This window comes from Juglans microcarpa x Juglans regia, chromosome 5D, assembly GCF_004785595.1.
Source record: "Juglans microcarpa x Juglans regia isolate MS1-56 chromosome 5D, Jm3101_v1.0, whole genome shotgun sequence".
In the NCBI taxonomy this organism is placed as follows: domain Eukaryota; kingdom Viridiplantae; phylum Streptophyta; class Magnoliopsida; order Fagales; family Juglandaceae; genus Juglans; species Juglans microcarpa x Juglans regia.
This window is the reverse complement of record NC_054602.1, coordinates 34,587,710-34,604,263: the sequence shown is the minus strand read 5'-3', so window position 1 is coordinate 34,604,263 and position 16,554 is coordinate 34,587,710. Positions and strand designations below refer to the sequence as shown.

General features: G+C 33.2%; 1 protein-coding gene and 1 pseudogene across 4 annotated transcripts; one reads left to right on the top strand and one right to left on the bottom strand.

The window, feature by feature from the left end:
* The first annotated feature begins 7,950 nt into the window (after positions 1-7,950).
* On the top strand, positions 7,951-11,295 carry LOC121266197. 4 transcript variants are annotated; one of them, XM_041169955.1, is made up of 3 exons: positions 7,951-8,228; positions 9,518-9,679; positions 9,822-11,295. In XM_041169955.1, exons 2-3 carry the CDS (start codon positions 9,591-9,593, stop codon positions 10,933-10,935), a joined length of 1,203 nt encoding a protein of 400 aa, XP_041025889.1. In that variant the 5' UTR covers positions 7,951-8,228; positions 9,518-9,590; the 3' UTR covers positions 10,936-11,295. The 4 variants fall into 4 exon arrangements, with proteins under 4 accessions (XP_041025889.1, XP_041025888.1, XP_041025886.1 ...); XM_041169954.1 differs by adding an exon at positions 9,011-9,406 and having other exon boundaries at positions 9,518-11,295; XM_041169952.1 differs by having other exon boundaries at positions 9,011-11,295.
* Positions 11,296-14,174: 2,879 nt separating this feature from the next.
* On the bottom strand, positions 14,175-14,870 carry LOC121265963 (annotated as a pseudogene).
* Between the last annotated feature and the right edge of the window lie 1,684 nt (positions 14,871-16,554).

Below are 16,554 nucleotides of genomic sequence, written 5' to 3'. Positions count from 1 at the left end.
AAAAAGTGTAACGAAAAGTGTACAAAAAGAACTTTGGTACACTTTTCAATCCCAATCCTCGGTCTCCCTAGCAATGCTAAAAAAAATTACATCGTGGAGTTGAAAGATGGTGATAGCCTCTCACAAATAAACAGAATAAGTCCAATATTCTCATCAATTCTCAAAACAAATCAGGTTAAATACCGGAAAAATTGTTGTGTTTTCTGACTCCATGATGATGGTAAATTTGGCTATATTGGCTTAGCCATCACAAAGAAATCTTGATCATCAGTTACAGTTCATCATCATCTTTGGATGGAACTGGAACTGTAGCCATCTTATTTTTATGAGTCAGCCCGACAAGAGAATATCAAATGTTTTTTTTTTCCATACATTTGTCTTATATCCTTAAAAACATTTTAAAAAAATTCATAAATTAAAAAAACACTTAATCACTAAGTTAAAAAAAAAAAAAAAAAAAAAAGAAAAAAAAAAGTGTCGATAGACACTCTCGGGATCCAGTCTTGGGACCCTCAAGCATTTCTCTATTTTTATATCAATTTTCTCTCTTCTCTACCTCCTTTGTATCCTAACCTAGTAACTTCTCTGCACTTTCCCCGGAATCATGATAATAAAAGTATAAACAAAAATATTTGAAAAATCAAATAAAAAATATGCATAAAAAGTAGATAAAATAAATATAGAAAGTGAAATATCTAATTCAAGGTGAGGTTCAAATTTTGAGTGAGTAGCAATACATTCAGCTTCAACTAGGACTTACGAGTAAGCACATTATCTCATCCTAGTACACATACTCTCGGATGTGGAAACGTTGTTAAGCACTGATAGAGCATTCACATTGGATTAGATAAATGCTAACTTCAGCTAAAATTTAACTAATCTGTCCATTAAAATCCCCACATTGGATTAAGCATAGGTGTGTAAATTTGATTAAGAGTTATAATAGCTCCCCAAATAACTTATTCGTAATGACCCCGACCTGGCCTTAGTATGTGAGTTTTATATTATTTTTCTCTTCTCAGTCCTATATGCAAAGATATTTCTTCTTTTTTCCATTTTTTTTTATTAATGTTAGTTGGGGAGGATGTCAATTTTATTTAATTTGATTTATGTTAGAAAAATATACAATAATGTAATAAAAATTACAATGAAATTAATATTCAAACGAAACTAGTTTGGACTGAGACACGGAAATATCACTCTCTTTAAGGAGATTCAAGCCCTCTGCGGTTTACAAAGTCTCAAATTAACCGGTGTAGTAGAACTCTTTTTGACTTTACTCCTTCAAGATACAACAGTCTAACTGATCGTCGTATAGCCTGAACCAACTCTACACAAGTGGTTAAGCAAAAGCTCCATCAAAAGAACACGTTTCTTTTATGTGAAAATACTCTAAAAAATATATACTCTCTAACCTTATTTTTCTTATCTCACTTTTTCTCAAATATATGCCACACCCATACCAAAAGACAAAACAAATATATATAAACGAGGTAAAGAATAACTCTGGACGAAATAGATATAACGGAAAAAGAATTAAAGGTCAACGTCCAAATGTAATAAGGGCTTACGATTAAAACCAATAAAGTAAAACTAAGGCCATAATAAAGATAAGCCCGTTAACCAACGGCTACTAAAGCCAACGGAAAGAAAAGTAATTATTAAAAATACTAACATTTTCTCCCTATTTTTAATAATAATAAAATATAAAAAAGAAATACTTCCAGACAAATAATGATTATTATGTATCATGAAAGTATGTTTTGCATTGAACCCTCAGTAAAATAAAAACCTTTACTCCAGAGTCAGTAGTAATCTCAGACTTGAACTATAACTGCTCGAAGGAAATAAAGAATTATTACTCACACAATAACCTAGGTGTTAACATGAGCTTTATTAGCCAGCACATTACGACCTTGTGCTAATCCCGGTTTCATGAGTGTATTTGAGAATAAACTCAAATCTCATAGAGAGCGGCACCACTCTCACACTCACATAGGTGAAATCTGTCAAGGGTGCTCATGTAATTCTTACACCCTACTCATAAGAGCTACAGAATTTCATTAAAAGTTTCAACAAAAACTCATCCTCCACAACATTACAGGATAATGTACCCACATCATAGGAATGAGAAATAAAATAAATAGTGCATTCCTTACGACAATCATATGATTCGTTTTTCCTATTGAACCCAGTTCTCAGGATCTCTGATCCCCAGGTTGGGTATCCTCATACTCCTCATACATGACTCATGAATTTATAGTTTTTAATCTCATTCCCCTTGATGTATTCCAGACCCTTTCTCTTGTCAAGGCCTTTGTAAGTAGATCTATAAAATTATCGCAAGACTTAACATAATCCACGTTAATAACACCATCAGTCAAATAAGATCTCACAATACTGTATTTTCTTCTTATGGATTTGATTTACTATTATAGTAACGGTTTTGTACTTTATCAATAGTAGCAGTACTATCACAATGAATTAAAATTGGTGAAACTAGTTTTTCCCATAAAGAAATCTCATGTAATAAATCTTTCATCCAGTATGCTTCCTCACTTGCTGAAGCTAAAGCTATAAGTTCAGCTTCCATGGTTGAGTTAGTATTAATCGTTTGTTTTTTAGACTTCCAACATACAACCCCACCACCCAAGGTGAAAATATAACCAGTTGTTGAAAAATAATCACCTGACAATGTATTCCAATCAGCATCACTAAAACCTTCAAGTATAGCAGGATACCTTTTATAAAATAAGCCATAATATTTTGTACCGGATAAATATTTCATTATCCAATCCATTGCATACCAATGGTCTCTTCCAGGCTTGGTAGTAAATTTACTAAATACTCCTACCGCATAACCAATGTCAGGTCTAGTACAATCAGTTGCACAACGTAAACTCTCAATCATGCTAGCATATTTTTCTTGATTAATCACATCATCATCATTTTCAATAGAAACTAAATGACTACTAGAATCAAAAGGAGTAACAACATGCTTGCATCCAACATAATTATATTTCTTCAATAATTTTTCTACGTAATGCGATTAATCAAGGAAAATACCATCACATGTTTTGGTGATTTTCATACCCAAAATAAAATTAGCATCATCAAGATCTTTCATATCAAAATGGTTACTAAGCATGCTTTTTTATTTCATCTATGACATGCAAGTTGGAATCAAATATCAATAAATTATCAACATATAGGCTAATAATAACATGTGAATTTTCCCAAGATCTATGATAAATACATTTATCACTTTCATTTGACTTATAGCCATTTTCAATGATGCAAGAGTCAAATTTTTCATGTCATTGTTTAGGGACCTGTTTTAAGCCATATAGAGATTTTGTCAACTTACACACTTTACTTTCTTGGCCAGACTCTACAAACTTTCGGGTTGGTCCATATAAGTTTCTTCATCTAGGTCCCTATTTAAAAAAGCTGTTTTAACATCTATTTGTTGAATTCTTAAATTAAAAATTGCTACAATGGCAATCAATAATCTAATTGATATTATTCTTGTAATTAGAGAAAAAGTGTCGAAAAAATCAAGGTCGGCTTTTTGTTTGAAACCTTTTGCAACTAACCGTGCCTTGAATTTTTCAACTTTTCATCCAGTTAAATTTTTTTTTTTTAAGGACCCATTTACACCCTATGGATTTGCAATCCGGTGGTAATTCAACTAATTTCTAAATTTTATTAGAAATTAGTGAATCAATCTCATCATCCACATCCTCTTTCCAAAATACAAAATCAGGTGATGTTAAGGCTTCTTGTAAATTCTTTAGATTTTCCTCAATATTGTAAATATAATAGTTGGGACCAAAATCTTTTTCAATTCTAGCTCTATTACTCCTTCTTAATTCAAAAATTTCTTCACTTTCTAAAGGAGTAGAAGAACTAGTTTCAAAAAAAATATTTTTTCTAAATTCTTGACCCCCACTATGTTTTGATTTAAAAGGAAATCTTTCTTCATGAAAAATTGCATCGCCTGATTAAAAAATAACTTTATTTCCAATATAAAAAAGTCTATAGGTTGTGCTATTTTTTGCATATCCAAGAAAGACACAAGTGGTAGTTCTAACACCCAATTTGGGCCTTTTAGGATCAGTTAGCCTTATAAAAGTCAGACAACCCCAAACTTTAAAATATTCCAAATCTGGCTTATACCCTCTCCATAATTCAAAAGGTGTAGTTTTTGAATTTTTGTAAGGCACCCTATTTAAAACATGTCAAACAGTTAAAACTGATTCACCCTAGAAACTTAAAGGAGCGCCTGAATCAATAAGTATAGCATTCGTCAACTCAATCAACGTTCTATTTTTTCTCTCAGCTACACCGTTAGATGCAGGTGAGTATGGTGCAGTAGTTTCATGAATAATTCCCAAGGACTGAACAAAAATATTAAACTCATTTAAATCATACTCTCAGTCTCTGTCATTTCTAAATTTTTTAATCTTTCTATCAAATTGATTTTCAACTTCATGAAGGAATTATTTGAATTTTTCAAAAGTATTAATTTTATTGTTTAATAAATAAACATACGTATAGTTTGAAAAATCGTCAATAAAAGTGATAAAATGTTTAATTCATTTACGAGTTAAAATTTCTTCAAATTCACAAAGATTAGTGTGAATTACATCTAACAATTTGGTATTTTTTTCAATACTTCCATGAGGGCGTTTTGTAATTTTTGCTTGACTACAAACTTCACATTTTTGAAAATCCTTTGTCATTTTGGGAATTAATCTTAAACTACTCATGATAGCAACATATCTACTATTGATATGACATAAATGTGCATGCCACAAATCTAAAGAAGAAAACATGTAAATAGAAACATTCGATACTTTATGCTCAACATTCAATTTAAACCTATTATCACAAACATAACCATTGCCCACAAAAACTCTATTTTTCGTTATAACAAAATTATCGGATTCAATAGTTTGTTTGAAACCCGCTTTGTTGAGTAAAAAACTTGATATCAAAATTTTCCTCATATACGACAGATAAAACACATTTTTAAGCGTCAATATACACTCAGAGGTAAATTTCAGTTCAATCTCACTACTCCCAACAACCTTGATTTTACTAGAATCACCAAGTGTAATATTTTTCTCTACTTTAAAAGGAGTATAATTTTTAAATATACATTTATCATAGCATATATGCCTATTGGCATCAGAATCTACCCACCACCCTTCAACAAATTGAAAGGGCTTATTGAGATGTCCATCGCTTTCCGTGCACTTTTCAATTATAGGCTCCATCTGAATTCTCCTTAAAATTATTAAAAAAATATACAATAATGTAATAAAAATTACAATGAAATTAACATTCAAACGAAACCAGTTTGGACTGAGGTACGGAAATATCACTCTCTTTAAGGAGATTCAAGCCCTCTGCAGTGTATAAAGTCTTAAATTAATTAGTGCAACAAAATTCTTAACTTGACTCCTCTAGGATACAATAGCCAAACTGATCATCGTATAGTCTGAACTAACTCTGCACAAGTGGTTGAGCTCAAAGCTTCACCAAAAGAATATATTTTTTTTATCTGAAAATACTTTAAAAAATATATACTCTTTAAGCTTATTTTTCTTATCTCATTTTTTCTCAAATATAAGCTACACCCGTACCAAAAGACAAAACAAATATATATAAACAGGACGAAAAATAACTCTGGACGAAATAGATATAACGGAAAAAGAATTAAAAGCCAACGTCCAAATGTAATAAGGGCTTATGATCAAAACCAATAAAGTAAAACTAAGGCCATAATAAAGATAAGGCCGTTAACCAATGGCTACTAAAGCCAACCGAAAGGAAAGTAATTATTAAAAATACTAACAATTTATTTTGACCCTTTGTGTTTTTTGGATGTATTTTTATTTATATGTTATTGTTTAAAATAATGAAAATGAAGCTAATTTGATAGATTTAACACATTAAAGAATTAAATAATAAATAATAAAATTTTATTATTTTGGAGAGAATGATAACTAATCCAATATGGGTAGATTTTAAATATATTAACGACAAAAAGTGACATATTTAACCAAAAATTATTTAATCTAATGCCTAAACCAATAACAATGCTTTAAAATTATACCACAGTTTTGAAGTGTATAATTTGTGTATTAGCTTTAAAAAAATTAGATAAATTTAAATTTTACATAAAAAAACATTTTTTTAATAATAATTTATACTTTTTTAAATAAATATGTGAAAACGGTATATATCATCTTATTTCATATATCATACAACTTTAAATGGTGTGACGTTGGCCACACAATCTTCGAAAAAAATAGAGAAAGAATTTTTTTTATTTATCATTTTCACACATTATATTTATTTTTACTTTTCTAATTTTATTTTTCTTAATTTAATTAAATTTTTCTACTCATTTATTATATAATACAAAACAAAAATTATATATAATATATGGTAGGAAGATAACGAATAATGTATCATTTGGATTTGAAGATGAGTTAAGATGAATTATGAATAACAGTAAGATAAATTATGAATAGTAATGAAATTTATAAGTTAAAGTTATTGAATAGTAATAAATAGTAATAAAATAAATTGAGATAAATTGATATAAATTATGAATACAAATCCGGCTTAAAACTTTTCGAAGAGAAAAATTAAAAACAATATAGTTCCACTCCCAGTGTTGTGTTGGGAGGGGTGTATAGTGGGCGAGGACGAAAGGTGGCCCTCTGACACCTTGTGTGTTGTCTCGAGCCACTCCTTCGGAGTGGATTGCGCACTGAGCTTTACTATTTATAAGCTCTATGCCTTATATAACATATTTTTTTATTTTTTTTAAATAATTAAATTTTTTCTATTCATTATTCATAAATTACACATTTAATACGAAAAAAATTAAAACAATAATAAAGAGAATAAAATTTTTCTTGCGCACTACCCAAAGCAAAGTTTCACTGCTGCATCATTTTGCAGTACGTGAGACAGTCGACTGCCTCTTCAACTAAACTGTACCCCTTTTTAATTTCTTCAATTTATTTGTTTCTACTTTTTTTTTTTTTTTTTTCATTTTGATAACGCAATTTAGGATGGATAATGGAAATTTATACGAGAAATCAAAATAAAAATCCTTAATCATTAGGGTTAATGTGTCTTCAGCCTTCATTTGTTTATTGCTTTTTTATTTTTATTTTCAGTCTTCTACTTTTTTTTTTTATTTTTTAATCTCCTAGTAATTCGCGTGATTCTATCAAAACTAATAAATTAATTTGAATACTGTTCAATTCAATTGTCTAGATTACATCACATCATCTATATATATAATATCTATTATATGTGTGTGCTGTTTATCTTTAGAATTGAATTTAGTATTATTTTCTAATTTTTTATAACTAAAAATATAATATATTAATTTTAATAAACTTACGTTTAGATGGTTTTCTTAACGAGATGTAATTTATTAAAATAATAATAATAATGAGAAGTATTCCTTTTTTATTTCGAATCTTTTAATTTTAATATGATTTTTTTAGGAAAATGATACCATATCTTGCGTTTGTCCCTCAATTTGATTACTTGTGTATTTTATTTTAATTTTGAGTTTGTCCCTCAATTTGATTACTTATGTATTTTATTTTAATTTTAAAATTTTTTATTTAATAGTTAAATAAGTAACTATTAATGTATTGATATTTTTTTAAAAATATTTAAACATATTTAAAATATATTTGAAATAAAAAGTAAAAAAAAAAAATTACTAAAGACACACTAAATAGACAAACTTAGATGACATAATTGGATTATCATTAATTTTTAAATTTATTTTATAATAAAAATAAATTTACGCAGTCCTTTCGATAGAATATTTCCTTTTTTATATAAACTGTAAATTTCAGACCACCTGTAATGTAATATTCTGCCGGTATTAGCAGGGAATCTGACTGCAACTCCATCCTACTTTTCTACATTGATAAAATCAAGAAACAGGCCCAAAGCAAAAAGTAAACAGTGGAAGGCGAAAGAAAAGGAAAAGTGTGGTCCGACCGCAATTGTCCCGCCTTTGGGTGGAAAGTTCAAGATGTAAAACTCCAAAAACTCGTCTCCTGCTCATTTTCCTTTAAACTGTTGGCCAGACGCGGCCGAGCTTTTTGACGAGGGATGAAGAACAACAATGCCCCTGTTTCTCTGATGCGTAGTCCGCAGCCACCACTCAGGTCTCAGAGGTACTGTTCCATCTGTAAACAATTTTCTAATTTCTTTTCTGGGTCCACCGAAACATGTGTTCTTTCTTCTTTGTTGTTTTGGTTCTGGGTAGGAATTTTACAAATAACTCTACAGAATTCCATGTGCTTTTGTGTTTTACTTTTTGGAATTTATGTTTGTTTTTGGATTCTGACGTGTGATGTAGAAGGACTTCGGTAATGGGCTGTAATTAGCAGTTTGGTTCGATGCTTTTCTATTTAATAAGAATGGTCGTGCATCGTGCGGTGGATATATGAGAAAAGCGTGCGATTTTTTTTTTTATCTTCTGCTATTCTGTAGTTTGTGGTGGGTTCTGTCAGGAATGGAATTTTTTTCCTACGCGCGTCAGAAATGCATTTAAAACATGTATAAACTATGATGTTTCTTTATCAGATTTTGTGGTTTCCCCTGTAGTTGAAGGATTGGTTGTGATCTAGATGTTATAACGACCATAGCAGTCACCTTTCATTCACGAGGTGTTGGACGTAGTTTTTGCCCCCAACAATGATGTGTTGGTGCCTGATGGGAAAATCCAGATCTTTGTGTTAATACCTTGATGATTTCTAAAATTTTAAAAGAATGTTCCAATATTAAAGTTAATAGGCAGCAATTCAACTTTTAAGAACACTAAAGTTTTTTACTTGGATCAATAATGGATTTATTTTTTCTTCAATTCTTTCCTCTGCTTCCTTTGCTTATCAGAATGCTAGGATCCATCTTTCCAAAGATGAGCTGGTTAAATCTTATGCTTTTTGATTCTCAGCAAGAGATGACAGTCTGAAATTTCCTCGTCCATCTTCTGCATTCAAGAAATGTGGTTAGCATTCTCTGTTTCTTCCTTGATTGGTGGCACAGTGTAGACAGTCGTGGTGGTCTGTGGGCTTTTGAAATTTTAAATTCTTGGTATCCAAGACACTCATAAAACTAAAATTTAGTGGTGGAATGATTCCAACTCGTAATGGAGGAGACTTAACGGAAGGTTGGGAAGAATCAACCTCAAGTATGGCCATGCACATTTATAATGCCAATGGAAACGATGTTCTTCATATTTCAACATCCAGAAAGGGACTACTGAGTGATGAAAGTCTTAGAAGAGAGGAAAGGGACAGGTTATCAATTATTCCCAGTAGACTGGGCTTGCTGAAAACCAATTCCAGTGGTAACTTAGTTTCCCCAAAAGCTAGATTTCAGCATATTGTAGATGAAAAGGATGACATCTCACATGAAAAGGATGACATCTCACGTTCTGTACCCTCTTTGACTATCCAAGGTTTTCGAGAGCATTTCAGTGGGATTCTAGCTCCGAGGATTGATTGGAAATCGCTGAGGATAATCTGTAAAGCATGGATCAAGAACCCTTTGAACATGGCCCTTCTTTTATGGATAGGCTGTGTTGCTGTTTCAGGTGCAGTCCTTTTTCTTGTGATGACAGGTATGTTAAACAGTGTCCTACCTAAAAAGTCACAGAGAAATGCCTGGTTTGAGGTCAATAATCAAATCCTCAATGCTCTCTTTACCCTCATGAGTCTGTATCAACACCCAAAGCGGTTCCACCACCTTGTGCTTCTGTGCAGGTGGAAGGCTAAGGACATTACTACACTCAGAAAGATATACTGCAAGAATGGCACTTACAAGCCACGTGAATGGGCCCATATGATGGTGGTAGTTGTGTTACTTCAGGTAAATTGCTTTGCTCAATATGCCTTGTGCACACTCAATTTGGGATATAAAAGATCCAATCGACCTGCTTTGGGTGTTGGAATCTGTCTCTCTGTTGCAATTACTGCTCCAGCAATAGCAGGTGTCTACTCCATTGTAAGCCCCCTCGGGAGGGAGTATGACTCTGGACTTGATGAGGAAGCGCAGGTTCAAACCTTTAGTAATGGCACCAGTCAACCCAGCCACCCAAGGGTGCAGGCGATGGAAAAAAGATTTTCGTTTGCATCAAGAAATGAGAAGATGGTTGTTGAGTATGCACCCAAATGGAGTGGGGGCCTATTTGATATTTGGGACGATATTTCTACAGCGTATCTCTCTCTATGTTGCTGCTTTTGTGTCTTCGGTTGGAATATGGAAAGACTTGGGTTTGGGAATATGTATGTTCACATTGCAACTTTTCTCCTCTTCTGCATGGCCCCATTTTGGATCTTCAACTTGGCTGCCATCAATATTGATGATGAGACTGTCAGGGAAGCTCTAGGATTAACTGGTGTCATGCTTTGTGTGTTTGGTTTACTCTATGGTGGATACTGGAGGATTCAAATGAGAAAGAGATTCAACTTGCCTGCGAATGATTTGTTCGGTGGAAAGCCAGCTGTTGCAGATTGCACACAGTGGCTTTTCTGTTGTTGGTGCTCTCTTGCCCAGGAAGTTCGAACGGCCGATTTCTATGACATTGTGGAAGATAAATTTTGCAGAAAACAGAAGGATGAGAATGGCCAGCCATCACTCTCCCCTTTACCACGTGAAGATGGATCGGTTCGATTCAGTTCCAGCCCAACTTTACTTTGGAACAACCCCAGATTGTCTAAGCTCAGGGATGAAAACTCCATGAGTCCAAGTAGGCCACATCCAAACTATCATCATAGCCCCGATGGGGAGCTCCCAATATTGCAGGAGTTTTCTGCGGGCGGCATGGACAATTCTATGAAGCCACCCAATCTATCATCGATGCAGAGAGAAGACTGACCAAAAATCGTGCTGAGAAAAACTCTATTGCGGCATTTGGCAGTGACTCGTCGAGTGGTCACGATTATGGTGCATCTGTGCATGTAACACTATGTAAATGTTTCATAAACTCCATTTTTGTGCATCCTCCGTACTTTTCATAGTTTCATATATGTTAGCATGTGTATTGTGATGTGTCAATTGGGACACATTAAAGCATGAGTATTAGTACTAAATGTTTATCTCCGGCCAGCCTGTCTATGCTTGCATACCATGATAGTGGGGGTTAACACTTAACATTCCTAATTTCCTATCTGATCATCAAGGTCTCGTTTGAATACATAAACACTCTCAACTCATCTCATCTCATCTCATCTCATCTCATCATTATAATTTTTTTAAATTCTCATACAAAATATAATAAACAACTCAACTTTTTCAAATTTTAAAATAATAATAATATTAAAAAATTATATTCTAAGAATATTTTGTTCAACTCATTTAAAATCATATCATTTCATCTTATCTCAGTATCCTAACATTCCTAAATTTTTGAATGAGTAAAGAGATCGGACCTCTTGTTAAGCACCATGTATCTTTGAAGATCTGGGGATAAATCCCAACTGCGCATGGATTCAACTCATATATCTCATAGATATGGTAGAATAATTACAACATGAATCGATTTCGGAATGTTGAGAGTCAGACTTTTCCTTAGTGGTACTGATCGGGTGGGTGCAGGACATCCTGCGTGTTGTTGAGGAAGTAAATACTTGTTAATTTTTTATTTTTTATTTTTTATTTTTTGTGTGGAGTCTGTTCTATTTTATGGTGGCCCCGTTTGACGTCTCAACTTGACAAGAATTCGTTGTAATATTTTAATGGATTTTCAATGAGATAATTTTAGAGTCTTAGACTTGTTTTTTGCTCTTAAATCAATCCCACTTGACCTATTAATGAGGGTTTACCTGCTTATAATTAGTTTACTGTATATATTGTATTATTTTCATATGGTCGTTGCATTGCTGCACTATTTATTCGTTTTTCATTTGAAATGAAATCCTCTACTGTTCCGTGGATGTAAACACGTTGTTGAACCATATAAATCCTATGTATCATGTGTGATTGATTCCATTTTTACTCTACTTTTTTTTATCTTATCGTTCTTAACAAAACCATCATGTATATAATATAGGCACAACTTTCTTTTACTAGAGTTTCATTCCCTGAAGATGGTAGCAAGTGAAATGACATCGGGTCTCTTCCCAAACAAAAGCAAATGTATGGAAGGCTTAAATTGCTACAATGTAAACTGAGTTCGATTTATATGCAAACTAATGTTTGCAGAACATCATGTACGAAGAACCCTCACAAAAATTTAGGATAAAAATAAAAAAAAATAACCTAACTCCACCGCCAAAATCAACCTTAAAGGTTTTTAATATGTCAAGAATTGAAAGAAGAGACCTGCATCGATCTAGGGTCACAAAGCAACATAAATATTAGTAGCAATTTAATTCCCAAGTAAACGATGTAACAATTAAAAGACAAAATTAAGGTCGACTGAATTGATCGAATCAGCGAAACAAGGATAACACGGTTAGCTAATTTGAAGCACTTGGGTGTCAATGTCTTTCCTGACATCTCGATTTTTCCTTGACATCTTGATCGTGGGTGGTGAGGAGCAATTCATACTTCTGACTGGGCTCCACGCAAGACGCGTCTTCTACCCCTTCCTACTATGGGCCTTCTGGGTCGGCCTGGCCCATGTTACTCAAGTGACATGGGCCAGTTTGTTTGGGTTGGCCCAGGTATAGGGGATTACTACTCTCACATACATATATAGGATTAACTTTTCAAATATAGGATATTGAAAGGTCGCTGGTAGGCGGATAGATGAGAGCAAAACTTTTCAAACAGGAGTATGACTTTTCGCTTTCAACGTGAGATACTTTTGAAGCACGTAGACTTTTTAACCGGTAGAGTTTTTGGGATGTACGGTACAATAAAGAGAGTTTTTTGAAAAACTATTCTTCTTTTGGTGCTCTCGGAGAGCTAAAACTTAGAACAAAAATTGATTAAAGAAAATATTATAATTATATTTCAATTCACATATTAAACTTTTATTGTTTAAGAAGATTCTAGAATTGAATTCTTTATTTTTTTTATATTATAAGTTTGAAACAATTATATTAAATCTTCTTATGGTTAATTTTGTTGAGTTTTAGGATTATGAAAATATGATTGTGACTTAAATAGGTTCTTTATGTCATTGATGTGATCTTTTGCTATACTATTGTTTGTAAACATAATATCATCTTTAGATCTGATATTCCTTTTTATACATGAAAACTGTGGTTTTTAAATGAGGAAATAGATTCTAGAATTAAATTTGAGAAATTAGATAAGTATATTGCCATATCTTCTAATTAGGAATTTGGTGTTATAATTTCTAATTGTGTGTATAATTTAGATTGGAGAAATCAAAATATATTGGATCCGGTTGATGAAAGCCCGAAACTTTACTTGCCTTTTAATCTGTATCTTAATCTCATTTTAATTACATGTTTTAGGTAAATTTCAAAATACTATTCAGATTCTTGTCATCTTGTCATTTGATTTTTTCTTTTAAATTTGCATTAATCTTGTAGCTTTTTTTTTTTACTCTCTGTAGATCGACAGTCTGAATTATACTATAACATCGCATAGTAGTTTGATAAGAGTAATCAGGCCTTGTATTATAGGATCCACTTTTCCAGGCAACTAATTAAGCAAAACGTATGTAGGGTAAAAGAGCCTAAAAATCATGGAAACTTAAGATATATAATAGCCATCATATATGATATACAAACTGCACCACTAAGCCCTTACCATCGATCTTAGAGATCCAAGCTGTAAATTATCAGAACACAGACTAGTACTGCCTTTAGAAACTCTTCAAGGCGTAGACCGCATCCCGATAGCTGTCATATATATATATGGTCTTCCTCCTACGTACAGTGCAGCAGGCTTGGGGAGTACGTACTAATTAAAGAGAGCTTAGAGAGAGATCATTTCCAACTATATGCATTATGTCAATAAGACAGTTATAAGTCTTTCTTTTTTTTTTTTTTTTAAAGATATATAACCCAAGTGACTTAACATGGTTATTATAAATATGGCATATATTCTCCTTTTTATTAAAATTGCTTAATATTTATTTAAGAGGTCCACATGCATACAAAAGCAAGTCACAAAAGTACTACACATATGTATACAAGTAGCTAGCTAGCTAGATCCAGTCCATGCAGACTAGACATAAGCTGATGCTTTTCATTTTTCTGATCTGTTTTAATTATGGGCTGCTGGAGCTCATGCTTAATTATTAAAATTACCAGAATCGTCTTTATTAATTCTAAATAGCGAGCATAAGGCCCGGAAAAGAACGGTGATGGAGGTCCTGAGGTTGGCTCTGCCAAATGGTGCCGGTGTCATTGGTTACCTCGTGGCCGACCTCCCAACAGGGCCTCAGATCCTTCACCGTCAGCCATGTGTTGAAATACTCCCTGAACCTTGTAATTGTGACACCTTCTTTTACACTCCAAACATGCACCCAGTAAGCTTGTGCTCCTTCCCACCCTCAACAATCACACAATCCTCGCCTATTGGAGTGACGCTCCTCGGCTTAAACGTGAACTCGTCGTATGCAGACTCCCCGGTGAGCACCCTCCTCATGTGTTGGCTCTCTGGAGGTCCATGAAACCACCAATCGAGGTCACTCGCCACCAGCCCCGACACTGTCTCGGTTTCCCCATCTCCCAATGCCTTGTAAAGTGACTCCACAATTTCCTTGTTTTTTTTCATTTCTGGATTTGGAGAATCTGGAGATTCCACGTTAATATCGCAGGCTTCCATGTTTTAACTAATATTTGGAAGCTAGCTAGCTAGCGAAAGATCAATGAAAGTAATCGTCTATCTTGTGCACTATGTTTGGTATATGTCTCATGCAGCCCGAACCTATTTATAATGGGGAAGGTGGGAGAGTATGGGAAGCTAGCTAGCCAGCTAGGGTACCTACTTGGCTCCTAATATTTAGGGTTAAAGAAAAGACGTTACCGGCGGCGACAGATTGTTTTCAATGACATGGAAGATCGTATGGATTACACCCACTCCGGCGGCCCGGCCAAGTGGTAGATCATCATGATGTATTTAATGCAAAAATAATGCTCCTAAGAAGCAGTACTTAAAAAATATTAAAAAAAAAGAGATAAAAATAATAAGCTCGATGCTTTTCTGGGGACAAACGTTGGGGATTTGTGGGGAAATTGGATGCATGGGTACTGCAACAAACAAGATCTCCAGTCCATGTATTTCTCGAATGACAAATATTATATTTTTAAGGGGAATCTTCTCTGTTTTAATTTCATCCGTTCGAGTACAGCTAAAAGACATGAATTTCTCTGGAATTATCATGCAGCTAGAATACGTACACATTCCTTAATTTGTTCTTTCTGCGTCTAATTATATATATATATATATATATATATATATATATATATACATGCTTGATATTGACTTCTTCTGCCGAGCGATCGAGTCCCTTATTAATTATTAATGGTTGTCTTTCACCTTTCGAGACTTTATATGATTCCAGAATCAGGTCGATCGGTTATAAATTGGAGCTTAATTATATTAGAGAAATGATTAGTAGTAGTCTAGGACTGTTCATCCGGGTTCCGACTCGGGAATCTGGGTATACCCAGACCGGAACCCGGATTTCAAATCCGGGCCGAAACCCGGACCATATTAGCCCGGGTCAGACCCGAGCCGGAACCCGGATGAATTCGGATTTTTTAAAACCCAGAATCCGGGCAACCCGGTTTTTTTTTTTTTTTTAATTAACATAAAAGCTTATATTGTTTACATGATATTTGATGTGGAATTAGAATGATTTTATAAAATAAAATAAAATCAAAATGCATGGGTCATACATGATGCCATCCACTACATATTATATTGTTTGAATTAATTTGTTAAGAATATTACAAAACACGTACATTGTTTTAATCATACTCCAATACACAACAATAAACTAACAAGCTTGGTCTTTTGTTTTTTCTTGCTCCTTATTCCATTATTCCATGAAAGGTTTTTTCATCCTCATTAGTTTTTGTCTCTGTATAGCATTGATTCATTGTCTTTTATCATTGATGCTACTAGACTTCCTGCAAGAAACCATCACATGGAAGTATTATTAGATTATTGTCAAACTAACAAATCATGCTAGCATTCATAAGCAGCATATTGTCAAACTAAAAATTATTTAAGTGTAAGAAATAAAGTCATGCAAATTGGAAATCTATATAGCACTGAATTTTCCATGCAGTTACCAATAATTCAATATCAAAATTTATAATCATTACCGAATGAAGAAAACTCAAGGGGAAAATATTTTTTTATAAAAATAAATGTAAAATGGGATACACAAACATGGTGGAATGCACAAACAGAATTACAATCAGTATAACTAACAAAGAAATGAGTCCTGCTACAGGCAGGCACAAGGTCGTGTCTGCGCGCGGACGGTACTGACGTGGCATTTTGCCACGTCAGCAATTAAATATTAAATTAAAAAAAAAAATCAAAACTGAGAACGTAAAC